Source organism: Martes martes (assembly GCF_963455335.1).
Source record: "Martes martes genome assembly, chromosome: 3".
Taxonomy (NCBI): domain Eukaryota; kingdom Metazoa; phylum Chordata; class Mammalia; order Carnivora; family Mustelidae; genus Martes; species Martes martes.
The window spans coordinates 154,182,289-154,197,746 of record NC_137890.1 but is presented as its reverse complement, the minus strand read 5'-3'; the positions used below and the strand labels follow the sequence as shown (position 1 = coordinate 154,197,746).

General features: G+C 52.8%; 1 protein-coding gene across 5 annotated transcripts in view; it reads left to right on the top strand.

The window, feature by feature from the left end:
• AGAP1 (ArfGAP with GTPase domain, ankyrin repeat and PH domain 1) overlaps nucleotides 1–15,458 on the top strand; it is a gene marked incomplete at its 5' end in the record, with an annotated part of 507,381 nt that overhangs the window by 166,695 nt on the left and 325,228 nt on the right. For all 5 annotated transcript variants that reach the window (XM_080798886.1, XM_080798889.1, XM_080798885.1 and 2 more), the window contains 2 exons: nucleotides 3,229–3,287; nucleotides 10,298–10,385. In XM_080798886.1, the coding sequence (XP_080655012.1) occupies nucleotides 3,229–3,287; nucleotides 10,298–10,385 (147 nt within the window). The remainder of the gene's footprint in view (nucleotides 1–3,228; nucleotides 3,288–10,297; nucleotides 10,386–15,458) is intronic.

Below are 15,458 nucleotides of genomic sequence, written 5' to 3'. Positions count from 1 at the left end.
AACATACTGTTCTTCTTAGAGTAAAAATAAAATTAAATTGGAGAGCCTCGCTTTTGTTTTCTTCTTGTTTCTTCCTGTACTCCCAGGCCTCGACCTTAGGTCTGTCCTCCTACCTGTCAGCATTAGTGGGTGTTTGCCTCCCTTGGGGTCCAGAGTCTTGTCTCAGTGTGTGGCCGGAGGTGCCCTGGAAGGGAGGGTTCTGGAAAAACAGCCTCCCGGTCCCTTTGCTTTTCTCTAGTGCTTTTCTTAGAAAACCAGCTTGTACTCTGGGGAGAGGAGCTTTTCTCTGAGATTGAGTTTTCTGTAGCTGTGTTTCCTCCAAAAGAACAAGGAAGGACTTTGGGATGCCTGGGGCAGGGGTGTGGGCAACTGCTGAGGATGCTCTCCTGAGACCCACTGAGGGTCTTCGTGCATCGCCTGGAGAGGGTCCTCGTGCATCGCCTGGAGAGGGTCCATCTGTCTGTGTGTTTCAGCCCCAGTGGGGTGTGTGCTGTTGTGCTGTAATCCGGAGCTGCGGCCAGGCCATCGAGGCAGGCTGCTGTTGGGACCAAGAGAGCAGGGCAGCTACAAATGAGGGCTCCTTTCTCTGCCGTGTGGATGGAGCCTTTTGTTTACATTTCCATGTTGTCTGAGCTGGAGTTGGACTCAGCCTGCAGGTCAGCAGACCTGGTGGGCCAGCCCGGTACCTCAGGAGGAGGAAGCTAGATGGACGCAGGTCCTGGGGCACCGCTGGCCTCTGTGCGCTTTCCTTAAAGGAGGGGGGCCTCCCTGGAGGAGGGGGAGGCAGGGGACTTTCAACTCAGTGTCTGTGTGATCCCCACGTTCCACCACACCAGCAGCATGGGCTCAGAGCTGGGAAGTCCGGAGTCCTACTCGCCCTCAGAAGGACGAGCAGGAGTTTAGGGGTGCTGAGGAGGGCTGACTACAGTGCCACGGGCACTGGTCCCCATAAGGGCGCCAGGCGGATCGCAGGCACCCAGGCAGTGCCAGGACCAGCATTCTCCATGCTCCAGCCCCAAAGCCACTGTCCATGGGCAGGCTAACCATTCAGTGACCTCTATACTCAGGAGGACGGGAGACCAAGATGGGAATGAACCTGGGTAATAGTATCCATATGCACAAGTCTCAAGCCGCCTCCCCCACTTGGGAAAACAGTCTGGCCACAGACCCCCTTTCTTTTATTTTATTGCCTAAAGAGACTGTTAAAACTGATGACCAGTTGATTGATTTGGAACGCCTGGGGGGCTCCGTGGGTTAAGCGTCTGCCTTTGGCTCAAGTCATGATCCTGCAAGTGCCTTATCAGGCTCCCTCCTCTGCGGGGAGCCTGCTTCTCACTCTTCCTCTGCCTGCTGCTCCCCCTGCTTGTGCTCGCATGCTCTCTCTCTCTCTGACAAATGAGTAAGTAAAATCTTTAAAAAAAAATACAGGTAAGCCAAAACCCAAAATTCCTGGTGGAAGCGATGCAGTATCTGACTTCCCTGGGTCACTGGGGTCACCCTGCAGATCATAATAAGGCCACGTTCCCATTTTTTCACCAAGAGAGCCATTGGTGACAGAAAATAAGTGTTTTGGCGACTTAATTTGCAATGCCGTTCACTTGGAAGGATGTTTGTTACCATTGCCCCGTTCCTACCGGGGCTCAGGCTCCCTGCTGACGGCGTCCCTGTTTACCTGTTTACAGGTGACATCATATCTGTGGCAAAGCAGGGGCTGCTGGGCTCACCGAAGAGCGGGTGCGCCCGACAGCCCCCAGTCTGCTGGCTTCAGTGGGGGGGCAGAAGCTGCTCTCGGTCTTTGCTTTCACTAAGGTCTTTCTTCCTGTGTTCCTGCCGACGCCACTCTGCCCACCAGCTCCACCCGTCAGCCAGCCTCTCGGCTCCCCAGAGCACAGACTCTTTGACGTTCCGCACCAGTCCCTTCTGCAGCCAAGGTTTCGAGGTGACCGGACGTGTCCGCATCAGCTGTGCCTCTGCCCCAGCTGCTAACGGCCTTCTGTCTTCTCCCAAACCCCTAACCCGTCCTAAGCAGCGGAATCCTCTGTGCTGAGCACCTCCCATGCCCCTCTGCAGGGCCCAGGAGCTCATTTCTGTGTCCCCGTGGATCGTGCTCACCTTGCTTCCTTCAGACACATTTCTCATCCTTCCTCGCGATGGTCCCGGTGGAACTGCATGGTCGTGCCCTTTGCTTCCATTCCTGCCCCTGTGATCTAGAACATCATGCATTTCTTTGTAAATGATGGGCATTCCTTAACTTTTGTGAATCACTTCACTTCTTCTTGGACATAACGCAAAGTGATGAAATTTCTGAATTTGTGGGAAAGAGATAGGAAGGTAATCCCATTTGGAATGAGAAGTGTTGGCCCTGGGCTGGTTGTGGTGGGAGCAGGCGGCCACGTCTTTGTGAGCTCGGCTCCGTCTGTTCCTAAGTGCCCAGTACTGGCGGTGTTGTGGGGTCTCCCTGATGAGAAGGGGTGAGCGGGAAGTGTGGGGAATTGGGTCATGGGGTCATCTGAATTGGGTGGGCCCACCTGACCCACACATATGAGGTGAGGGGCAGAGATGGCCGTCCGGGAAGGGCGGGCACCACGAGCCTGCTGGCTGGAATGGGGCTGGGCTCTGCAGAGCACCTCAAGGTGGCTGGGCGCCCCCTCCCCCACCTTTCTGGCAGGTCTTCTGGTCCTGACTGCATCTTCAGTGTATCATGTGTGTGTGAGCGTCAGAGCTCCACTAAGTCTCCTGAACCATAAGTGGCTGTTGTATGGGAAACATTGGGATTTTCAAAACTCATTCTCTCTGCGACTTTGTTGGTGGATTTCAGATGAGACGCTCTTAGTGACAAACTGAGAGACCAGAAGTTGACTGATAGCTATGGGGTCAGTTCCCGGGAAGCCAGGGGCCTCCTTGGTTGTCCTGCCTGCGAATGTGCAGGATCACGAGGGTCTTAGCTCACCCCCTGGACAATGCGGGCTGGTGGGGCTCAGGCGGGAATGTCTGAGGTGGGAACAAGTGGAGTTCCCGAGGCCCCTTGGTGTTGTTGGACAGAGTGTATGTCCTGGTTTAGGAGACAGACCCAGACTTGGGATAGGAATGGGGTAGGAGGAGCATGAGAGGGGGGTGGTCTCCACCATCCTTGGTGTGTTCCTGGTCTGGGAAGTGGCACTCTGGGGCGTTCTGACTGCACTGAAGTGAGTTGTGGTGTCTGACTTTGCTTTACGTCCTGTTTTACAGATGCCTTTGTGAATAGCCAGGAATGGACGTTAAGTCGATCTGTGCCGGAGCTCAAAGTGGTGAGTGGTTCTTCTGGCCTCTGTGGTTGTGGTTCCTTCCCTGCAGGAGGCAGGCCTCTGTACGGGGTGGGAGGTGGCCTGCGCACACGCCCAGCCCTGCATTCGAGAGGGCCCGGCTGTCCCTGGGGCCTTGGCTTGGGGCATACCTGGGTGTATCCCTGGGAAGGACTAGGTGTAGCTGACAGTTTGGGACCGGAGCCCTGAGTATGCCCAGGATGGCCACGCCAGCCAGCCCACCAGCATGGCCCTGTTCATGCCAGGCAGGGTCCATTGCCATTTTCTCTCTCGTGTCTGTGCGCTTGTGTGGAAGAGAGACAGAGTCACATACACACGCACAGATGTGTCTGGCTTTATCCTTTGCCAGGATGCCATGGAAGGTTTCTGTGATGAGCTGTCAAGCTTTGGAATTCATCATTTAAAAAACGTGACTGGTCACTTAGCACGGTACAAAGTAATAACATAAAAGATTTCATTTTTATTAAAAAGTTTAAATACTCTTCCAGTGAGATTATTTAAAGCTTCAAATTGCCTTATATAAAAAATGATTTGGGTCTATTGCAACCACACCCTTGAGCACATCTCCACTGCATGTCCCCTGGCTTAGGGCGGAAGGAAGGGACCAGTATGACTTTTAAGTAAGCGTGTTCTTTGTCATGATGTCAGTGGCATTTGGGAGAAATGTATATATGTGTATTTACGTGCATATGCATGTACACACATTTACATGTATGTGTATGTATTTATGTGTGCATCTGTGTGTGAGATATGTGCTTATATGTATGTGTGTGCTGTGCATATATGTGTACGTGTATATATTTACATGCAAAATGTGTATATTTGATGTGCGTGTTTACATGTATACACGTGTATGTGTATATGCATGTTTATGCATATACACTGCATATGTGTGCATTTATATGCATAAGTAGGTGTGTATTTGTGGTGTGTGTATGCTTACATTTATACATTTATATATGCACATACATGTGTGTATATTTATGTCTGTGTAGGTGTGCTTGTATATGGTGTGTGTATGTGTGGTGCATACGTATATATATTTATGTGTGTATATGTGTGTATGTCTGTGGTGTGTATACTTGTGTGTGATGTGCATACATGTGTGTGCACACGTGTGTTTACACGTGTGCACCTATGTGTGGCATCTGTACATGTGTGTGCACACTTGCGTGTGGCGTGTGTGCATTGTTTGTATACGTGTGTACGTGTGCACGTGCATATGTGTGGCGTGTGTGCATTGTTTGTATACATGTGTGTACATTATGTGCATGTGTGTGCATATTTGTATGTATACTTGTGTGTGGCGTGTGTGTACATGTACATGTGTGTACATTATGTGCATGTGTGTGCATATTTGTATGTATACTTGTGTGTGGCGTGTGTGTGTTTTGGGCTCCTCCGGTGGCGCGCCCTGACCGTAGGACGCAGGCAGACAGGCCGCCCTTGTTTCCTTCCACCAGTGACTTGCACACAGGCCTGCTCGGTTCTCCCCAGCCCCTCGCCTGTCTCTGTGCGTACACAGCCTTTCCCCTGCATGAGCCCCTTCTCCAGAGGTTCGTGTTGCTGTTAGCCTCTCTGGCCTGTCTGCCAGTAGCCCTCCCCGCCCCCACCCCCAGCTGCAGCCTCTGTGGTGTTTTGTGGGTGACCCGGGGTAGGGGCCAGACTTTAGGTTTCTCACCTCTGGGAAGAGGAGGTGGAGCCACAAGGAATGTCCAGCTTTGAAGAGAATATATGTGACTTTGGTCACCAGAAAAAACATGTTTTTAAACCTAAGAAATAAAGGATGACATGGGGAGGGACTCTGGGATCTGCAGGTGTGGTCAGCAGGCCCTCCTGTCCCGTCTGACGTGCCCATCCCACTGCCCTCACCGCGCGTCTTGTCGGGGCTTCCTTCCAGTTTCTCCTCGCCCTTCTTGCCAGAACCCTGACCTTTCCCTGCCAGAATCCTGACCTTTCCCTGCCAGAATCCTGACCTTTCCCTGCAGCATTGCCGGAGGTCCATTCCTCACGGGAGATATGGGGTCTTCTGGTCCCGTGGCCCTGCCCGAAGCCGGGGTTCTGCACGACTGGCCTCAAGACAGCCACTTCTTTCCTTCGTGTTTTGTGACTGCTGTCCTGGCACAGGATTGATTCTGTCAGGCGGGAACCTTCAGGAAATGCCTGTTGAGAAGGGATAAAGAAGATGTGGTCCATACACACAATGAAATATTACTCGGCCATCAGAAAGGATGAATACCCAGCTTTTGCATCAACATAGACAGCCTGGAGGAGATTATGCTGAGTGAAATAAGTCAAGCAGAGAAAGTCCATTATATGGTTTCACTTACTTGTGCAGCATAAGGAATAGCGTGAAGGACATTGGAAAAAGGAAGGGAAAAAGGAAGAGGAAGAAATCGGAGGGGGAGACAAAGCATGAGAGACTCTGAACTCTGGGAAACAAACTGAGGGTTTCAGAGGGGAGGGTGATGGGTGAGTCTGGTGATGGGTATTAAGGAGAGTACAGATTGCATGGAGTGCTGGGTGTTACATGCAGACAATGAATCCCGGAACACTACATCAAAAACTAATTACGTACTGTATGGTGACATAATTTAAAAAAAAAGGAAATGCCTGTTGAATGAATGCTACAGAGTTGGCAACACTGTTACTAGGAGCTTTGCGGAAGATTTACTGGTTGCAGATGAGGCCTCAAACTCAAACCGCTGAGGCGCCTTTCTGTCCTGCTGTCGGAGCAGAACAGCGGGCGCGGTGTTCTGATGAGGCCATGGACCACGGCCACTGTGCACGGCGGGTTGTGAGTGTGTCACAGGAGCACCTCACTTCCGCTGCCCGTGAGCCACGTCCTGCTGTTACCCCCGTTTCAGGAGGAGGAAGTACCCTCAGCGTCCTGGGAACTCCCCCGCAAGCCGCAGTCAGCGAGTGGCAGAGCTGGGACTTGAACCTGTGCCTGGCGTTCCTGCGTCGGCACTGCTGGCAGGGCTTCCTGCGCCCGGGGAGCCTCCTCTGTTTTGCCGCCCAGGCCGCCAGCTGCTGGCCCCACGCGGCCGCCGAGCGCTTGAAGGGCGGCCAGTGCGGCCAAGGAGCTGAGTATGAAACTTTCATTTAAGTTTAATGAACTGAATTTGAACGAGCCCCAGGAGGCCAGGGGCTCCCCTTCTGACGGTATTCCAGTTTATGACGGTTGAGTATCCAACCCTGTGATTCGGACCCAAACTTGGTCGTTTGTCGGGGTTCCGCCACCAGCCACATGTGCGGACCAGCCGTGACTGAGGATGCTCACTACTGAACACTGGTCTTCTGCGGGTATTTCAGAAGTGTGTCATTTCCTGGAGGAATGCTCAGAGGGGTGGGAGGTAAGTCCACGAAGAGGTGGCATGGATTTGTGTTCCCCAAACGTAATGGTCTTGAGGTTGGCACACGTGCTGAAGGGTCGGCCACGTCCCGTGGATGTGGAAATGTGATTCCACATTTGTGTGGAGGAAGCTGTGTGTCATGGCCCTGAACTGCGTGTGGATGGATGGACCCCCTGACCGTGGAAGGGCGGGTGGCTCTTCCTCCCTGGCTGCCCCAGCAGGTCCCCCTTCAGCGCCGAGGACTTCTCAGCTCTCCAGAAAGTGCTCCTTTGTTACGAGACAGCCTGTGAGCTGCCATTGTTTGACACCCCACCCCCGAGACAGGTGGCCCCTTAGGTCAGTGCCTTCGGAATCCCTGACTCTGTCGCAAATGTAGTGGAAGCATGACATAATCCCAAGCCTCAAGTGGACTCTTTATGTTTGCGGTAAATCTTCTGGAATCTGTCAGAGGAGAAATCTCGGCGTTTGCGTTCTTTCGAGAGTGGTGGGACCATGCCTTATGTTTTCTGAAGGCGTGCCATGATGAGATCATCGGTGACCAGTGGCTCTTGGACCCGGACGCCACTCTCGGGCGGCGGGTGCTCGGTGCTGGTGTCTGGGCGAGCAGAGCCACCCTCCACGTCCTGCCTATAGGGGGAGCCTCGGGTCACAGCCCACGTGTGGGTTTTCACTGAGTTCACTGGGATTTTTACAGACAGCCTTGGCTTTCTTTTCAGCAGACTGCATGCATAGCAGGTAAGTGGTGAGGTGAGGACGACAGGGAAAGCAGTCTGAGAGGAGAGGGCACTCCTTTCCACCGTGTGACGTGAGGATGTGAGCAGGGGCCCTGACGCTTCTCGGCCTCACCCCGAGGACACGGCCTGCGATCCGGGGACGGTGACTGCCTCTGGCCACCAAACGTTGGCAGGCCCATGTGTGATTTTCCCGACTCCGCTCCCACGCATCCTCCCACGAAGCTGGTAGACGATGGACGGGCTGGTTCCATTCTCTCCTTTTTATACCCAGTAGCTCTCACGGGTCCCGTGGAGCTTTACAGCCTAAAGAGTGTTTCCTTGCCTTATTTTATTCCTCCTTCCAGCTGGCTGGTAGTTTCTGCCGGTCTTTGAGATTAGCATAAGGCCTGTGGGGCTGAATATAAGACGGTCTATGAGGCGGCCGTGCAGACCGGAGCACAGGCCTTCCCCCGCCACCCCCAGGACTCTCCTCCTGAAGGCCCGCTTCTCTGCAGAGCATCGGTGTGTGCGGAAGGGACGCTGCCCACACAGATACACAGGCCAAACAGTGCTGGAGTCTTAGCATTTTCCTCCTCGGGAAAGAAGCTCTAATCTTAATTAAAAATTTAATTCTGTGGCATACTGGTTTGGATTTTCTCAGCATGAAGCTGACAAACAGCAGGTGCCCTGGAGCAAAAGAATAATTAATAGGTAGAAACTCAGATTATAGAGGCCGCAGGTAAAAGGAAGACATGAGTCCCCCCGGGAAGGGAGACGGCTTTATTTAGGATCTGTCCACGTCGCCTGGCGTTGTGCCTCCGCAGCAAAGCCTCTCTGTTTGTACTTGTGCTTGGTCGTTCACGCGTTGGCTCTTTAGCGTGGCCAGGGTTGGTGGGAGGCTGTCCCTGCTGGGGTGACACTGGGACCCAGAGACAAGGTGACCCCCACCCTGCCCATTGAGACTTGTCAGCATCGCTGGTCAGACCCATACAGCAATACTGGTAAGATAAAGGTCTGGAGACAGCGTCGTGAGGGGGGCACGAAGCGGGGTTTGAGGAGAGGTGCCCAGTTGGGGCTGTGCGTTAGGAAGGCTTCTCAGAGGTGGCATCTGAACTGCTTGCTGACCTGTGAGCAGGAGCAGCATTTCAGGAAGTGATGGATGCGAAAAGGTCCAGGTGTCTGGAGACAGCAAGGTCTCAGGATGAGGCAGTTTCTAGGAGTCTCTCTGGTACTCCAGGGGTGAGGAGGGGAGCCCGTAGGCAGAGAGGCCAGCTAACATCTGCCCTTGTGATCCAGTGGACAGCAGGCCTGCCCCAGGAGTACTCCCAGGGAGTATGAGGAAGGTACTCCCAAGTACAGGGGCTCCATGGCTGGGAAGGGTGAGAATCTGGGATGACTTCCATGTTTCTGGTTTGAGAGGCAGGGTGGGGTGTGGCCACAGAGATGGATGAACAAACTGGGGGGAGTGATGAAGTCTGGGCATGCTGGGGTCTGAGTACCAGCAGGGATGGTGTGGGGGTGCACACGGAGAACTGAGTGGTTCTCCTGGTGGTGGCTGGAGAATGAGATTTGGGCTCAGTAGCTTATTGAGGGTAGGAGGGACGTGGCCAGGCACACTGGGGGTCAAGCATCTAGAAGAAACTAGGAGATCTGCAAGGATCCCGTGTGGGCCAAGAGGAAGTTCAGGGAGGAAGCCCAGGGCAGAAAGTTTGAAGAAAGCACAGCTCACCTCCAGCTTCTGGTGGTGGGCTCGGTCAGGAGCAAGAGAAAGGCCAGTGCTCTGAGAAACGTAGTCCTTGCTGACCTCAGGGGCAGCGTCCTTGCAGCCCTTGGCTCAACACTTGAGATCTTAGGGGTCAAGGACAGGCCTGGGAGAGCACGAGCATGGCTGAGAGCCTGGCTCTGCTGAGAAGGGGACCTGGCTGTCATAGGAGGGGACTTGCATCCAGAGGCAGGTCTCTTGTTTTGTTTTTCTTAAAGAATTGATTTGGGCATCTTAAGTGCAGAGAGGAAAGTTCTGGTGGGGAAGGGAAAGGTAAATAAGCAGAAGGGGGTTCTCGCTGGGCGGCTTGCAGAGGAGGTGGAGGGCGTGAGGTCCCTGGCATAGGCGAAGGAAGGTTTTCAAGGGTCCCCCGCTGGGAGGGTCCAGCCAACCTCAGGTCCACGTGTCAGGGCTGTGGTAAGAGAGCTTTTCCCGAAGAAGGCGCTGCACAGGCGACACTGCCCGCTGGGAGTAAGATACGGCTAGTTCTGGCTGGAGCCTTGGTCCTCCTAACTCTTGATGGGCATTTTAACCCAGTCCGGACACCTTTGCCGCCTCCACTGTAGGCCCCTCCCTGCCCTATGTCCCAGTCCCGCCGCCCGGACCCATGCTCCAGGGAAGCAGACTTCCCCCTCTCCTCCCCGCCCCGCTCCCAGCCCCTGCAGCCCCTGGGGTTCTTCCTCCATGGGGCTCTTTTTAGTTGATCTCTCTCTGTGCTCTGGGACCAACGCCGTAGTCTTGGTGGAACATTCCAGAACACCCTTCTCATTCCCATACGAGTCCAGACTGCACCGGGCCCCATGGAACCCCGCGGACCTTGCTCAGGATGGTGAGGGTGTGCGGTCAGTGTCGATGGGCTGACTCGCTGTGCGCACTGCCGGTGGTGCCGCTGCCCGCGGTGCCAGCACGACCACAACCAGCGTGTGCTCAGACGTCGCTGACAGGCTCAGAGCCTGCGAGACCGGTGAGGACAGGAGGCAGGGAGCTGGGCTCAGGAACCCCTTTGACTTCAGGAGATTTTGACGAGCCAGGTTTGGTACTTCCTGCCGATGCTTGGGTGTGATCAGGCTTTGACTTACTGTACATGCTCACCTCTCTATGTTTGCAGATTGACAAATAGAGTGATGGAATGATAATGAACGGTCGTCCGATTCTGTGTTTCAGGGCATCGTGGGTAATTTGGCTAGCGGCAAGTCGGCCCTGGTGCACCGGTATCTGACCGGCACGTACGTCCAGGAGGAGTCTCCCGAAGGTATGCTGTCTGCCAGGCTGTCTCAAGCTCCAGAGCGTTTAGTTTATTAGATTTTCCTGTAGCATACTCTGAATCGTGACGATGATGCATCATCACATGTCGAAAAAGAGTAAAATACCAAGCAGTAAAGATCTTTAGGTATGTTGTTTCTTCCATAGTGTTTTTAGCTAACCGATTATACTTACTTTGGCATTTAGAATGGTAGAGTTGAGTCTTGAAATGCTGTTGAATTTATTTCTTACATAATAGTCCTGGTGTTTCAAATGTCAGTCCGGTGCCGCCCCCTTTAAATACTGCTCGGACATTCCTCTGATCTGGGTATTGAGTTTATCCGTAACTTGTACATACTGTTACCTGGTCCTGGATCAGAGCCTCTCACATGACCACTACATGTTTGAGTACATCCCCCCGTATATTGTATTATGAACATGTAAGGATCATTTTGCATGAGAGTAAGAGATTTCTTTTGCCATTAGGCTTTTGCTTCTTCAGTTAACATATTCATATTTTATTTTTTGCTTTAAGTGAAATTATGGTAGCGGCAGGAAGCCATGCAGTCCCTGTGTCTTTAATCAATGTAGAGTTCACAGGCGGCTTTCTGAATGATATTTTCTCTCCATGTAACCTTTTACAATCCAACTCTGAGACACTGAATTTCTGGTTCCTTCTTTTTCTTACTGGCTGTTCCATTCTTTGCAGATATGGATGCAGGTAACTATACGTTTCCTTCATGGCAGCGCTTGTCTTGTTTGAAGAGAGAGGACAGGCTCGACTTCGCACTGTAGTGTTCCCTCCCTCCTCGTTCTGTGTGCCATTGATTCTGTTTCATTTTATCCTTTTGTTTAAGTTACACATTTCACCCTGTTTTGTCCCTTAGATGTGTTCTTAGCAGCAGTCCTGAGTAGCTTCTCATGTTCCCTGTAACACCTGTTCTAGTATTTAACTCTTGTCCTGGAGACCGTGTAACCATTCCGAAGAGCACGGAAGGCTGGCGTTCTGGGGCTCTCTGGGGGCTCGGCCATCATTCTGCAGGGTCTTGCAACCCTGCCCTCAAAGCCTCATGGTGGTCACCTCAGGGAAAGGCCTGCTTTTTCGTTATCCACATGGACATGAGGGTGTAGGGAGATCAGACGCACAGGCTTCTAGCTGGGAATTGAAGAGAAGCCCGCGTATCTGATGGATGGAGAATGTATACAGATGCTAGGAAAAGCACCATCTGGACAGGGGCTTGGGGAGAGAAGGTCCTGGGTCTTTGTGACGTCTTCCCTGGGCTGGGACCTGTGCCTGGGCTGTGCTGGTGTTGCGTCTGTTCCTCGGTGTCTGAGCGTGGATTTTAGCCATAGTCCTTTGGATTCCACTGAGGGAGCCTGAGCTCTTTTCTTGGGCTTTCTGCATCTTTGTTGGGGTTAGGGATTGTTGATGAGGCCAGGTGTTGAGGGCCGGGCTAACCTGACTGCCCACGATCGCCTCTTGGAGTGAATCTGCACGCATTCTCAGGGGTTGCTGGTGATAGGCCCCTGGTTTTCTGCTAGTGCTTGGGCTCCTCCTGCGCTCAGTTCGGCGTCCAGTGTAGTCGATGTGGGAGCCCCTGAGTCACGGACACCGGTTCTTCCCCACACGGTGCTGTGTTGTTGTTATGTGGCTTTTGCTGTTTTCCCATGTGCTGTTTTTGGTCTGTTCCAGCACATTTGGGGCTGTGGTTTCTTTTCAATATTTTGATATTTTGACGAGCATGAAGGCATTTTTCTTGAATGTTCATACTTCAGATAAAAATTATACTTAGTGGGATGACTCAAACGGTGGTCTCTGCTGAAACCCCCTTCTTTGATTGTTTAACACATTTTACTCTATTGAAATTTCATGGCACTGCATATAGTTTTAAAAATACACTATTTTATAGGGTAGAAGCATGCATGAGCACACCAAAGGACATCCCTTTCCTCATCTGCGAAGTCTCATTCCCCACAGTGGGGCTTGTGCCCAAGGTGTCCTGGATCAGGGGAAAGACCATCCACGATCCTTTCTCTCTACTTCTAGGGACAGGCCACCTGCCTGTCTTCTCATGTGTGACTCAGTTCAGGGTAGGGCCCCCAGGTGTGACTGAGTGGACGTGCATCGGGGCCTCTGGCTGCAGAAGGAACTTCCTGTGGGCAGGTGCCGCTGTGTGTTTGGGAACCCCCTACCCCCTCCCCCGCAATCTTTGCTTCCCAGGGGCTGTCCGCTCCCGCCTTCCTGGAACCAGGCAGGTGGCCACGTCCTTGCCTCGTGGGGAGGCCGGGGCGCTGACTCCCACTTCCTGTCTCCTGGCCTGGGCGAGTCTCATAGCAGCAGGAGAATCAGTTTGTTTCTGAAAGGGCATGAATGACGGAAGCCTCGCTTTCTCACTGTCCGGCCACACTGGAGTTCTTTCTGGAACTGGAACTCTGCCAGGGACCCTGCAGCTGGAAAGTGATCTTGGTTGTTGTCGAATGTGAATGACATTGACGTATTAAATACGCTTACTTCATTGAGAAGCCTTCCATCCAGAATGTTCTGGATTTGGAGAATACCGAATCTCTGCCCAGGTTTGTGTGCCCGTGTGGGTGGCACAAGAAGCTGATCACAGATCAGCCCCACCTTCGAGTACTCGCAGAGACAGAGGGTCGGGTTAGGGGGCAGCAAGCTGAGGACGGATGTCTCCAGTGCCACCCTGGGGGGAGGGCAAGTCCCGTGAGCTGTGCGGCCCTTCACTTCTTCTAACTCATCCTCCTTCCCTCCTGCAGCTGTTGGAGTGACCGGCTGCCCCCGGCCGCGCGTGGCAGTGACTTCAGGCACCGGCTTGCTGCTGCCAGTGGCCGTGAAATCAGCCAGTGTGCATGGCTTGGCGGAGCTCTCCTGTCCTCTCAGGGTTTTTTCTTGGTTTCCTTAGCATGCGAATGTCCCTTAGTGCCACTCTGACCCACTGCCGTGCGACCTTCACATTGCTGGCCATTGTCAGTGGGGACAGCTTTCTCTTTGCAGGAGAGTTCTCTCTTCTGCAGAAACTGGTGCGGGATGACCCGGACTGTTGGCCAAATGTACTTTTCATCAGATGGGTTGTAGCTGGGTCTCTGAGGAGAACAGCTGCTGTGTTTTGAAATGGCTGATAGGTTCTCACGGATAGTCCTGTAGCAGAGGGTTGACAGACACGATTCCAGTGATTTTAAAGGTGCAGTTTAAATGAGGGATGGATTTAAATATTATGTGTGTTTTTTAATGAGTAAATGAGCAATGCAAAAGTGGGTAACTCAGAGGGGAGCCAGTGATTCCGTCCAAGTCATCTGAGGAGTGAAATTTCTGTGCAAATACCCATTCAGTTGTATGTGTGTGCATGCGTGTCAGAGTTCTAGGGCTGTCATAGCAAGTGACCACAGACGGCGTGCTGTCGCCATGCTGGAGACCTAAGCGCAACAGGACAGTGTTGACTGGGTGCATTCCTCTTGGAGGCTCTGACCACCAGTCTGTTCCAAGCCTCTGTTCTCATGCGGCGTTCTTCCAGTGGCCTTGTGTCCGTGTCCGATGGCACTCTTCTCACGGGGCCGGTGGTCCCTGGATTTGGGCCCAACCTGCTCTCATCTGACCTCATCTTTGTCACCTCTGCAAAGACCCTGTTTCCAGATGAGGTCACATCACGAGCTTCTCTGTCACGGGAGGGAATCCCCCCACCAGCGCTGCTCCATGTGTGATGCATACCTGGTTTTGAAGCAGAAGCTGCACCTGGCATGGTTGTCCGTTCCCTGCGGGGGTGGGAGGAACCGTGAGCCACCCTGCTGTCGCTGGAGGTGCTCACTCCTGGTGACCTTCACACCTCTGGTGGGGATTTCACAGCTGTCACTCACTGTCCGTAAGGAGAAGCAGAGCAATCCTTGCCCCGTTAATGGCGCTCATTAGAATTGTGAACGATGTCGACCATGTCGTCTGAGTGTACACCTCATGTGCACGCTTCACGTTCACGGTGCACCCTCCCACCCCCCCAACCGCAAACCCTGGGACCGCCTCTTGGGTTTTCAGTCTCTCCCCCTCAAAATCAAGAAAAAGAGAAAAGAAAGGAAACACGGCTGTCAAGTCTCCGCGGGAACATGATGGACACCTGCCCTGAGACGTGGTGCCCCTCGAGGACTGGGAAGTGGTGGACTGTGGTGTCGTCGAGAGACTTCAAGCTTTAGAAGGGGCTCAGTGCCCCCGAGACCCTTTCTCTGTGACATCCCTGTGTTCTTCCTCTTCTCTTTCATGCTGTGGGCCTTGCTGAACTGTGCAGAGAGCTCGAGTGGAAGGATCTGGAGCCTGGAGGAGCTCATACCGGGTAGCCGCCATGGTGGTAGTGCAGGGCAAGGGCCCATGGGCTCCCCAGGACGAGACTCCACTGTCCCGTGGATTGAGGGGAAGATTTTACAGTCAGTGGAGGTGAGCTTAAGAATGTCCACAGACCTTTTCTCCTGTGATTATAAAACTAACTGCTCTTAGCTAATTTTCCAAGGAACTATGGGAACAAAACAGGGAGAAAGGTGCCAGGCTGCCCCGTTCCTGGCTGCCGCTGTCCCATGTGGGTGGAGAGTTCTGTGGTCACGGCTCCTGGCAGGAGCGAGGGCCTGCTGGCAGTGAGGTCCCTGCAGGCTGGCTATCCCTCCCCTGGTCTTGCCGTCGGCACCGCCAGCAGCTGTTTCCCAGCAAATACGTCTGTCTTGGGGTGGGAGGTGGTTCTCAGGAGCACATGGGTCTGAAATATTTTTTTTTAATGAATGTTTGCTTAGTTGCTTAGAAACAAACCATGTGGTAAACACTCAGCCATATTTTTTGGGACACATGAAGTGCATTTGAGCTGTCAGCCCCTGAAACCCTTTCCAAATCAAATAAACTTAAAAAAATTTTTTGTCAGCTACCACTGCTCAACAGATGTTAGGGCTTATTTCTAAACACGTCCTCTTGTGCTGTTTAAAGTCCCGATGAAAAAAAATCTGTAAACTCTAATAAAAGTTGAGTAGTTTTGAAATCCAGCCTTTTAAGTGTTTTAACATAATTTTGCCATGTTACTTGTAACTGGGTGATTATGAGTAC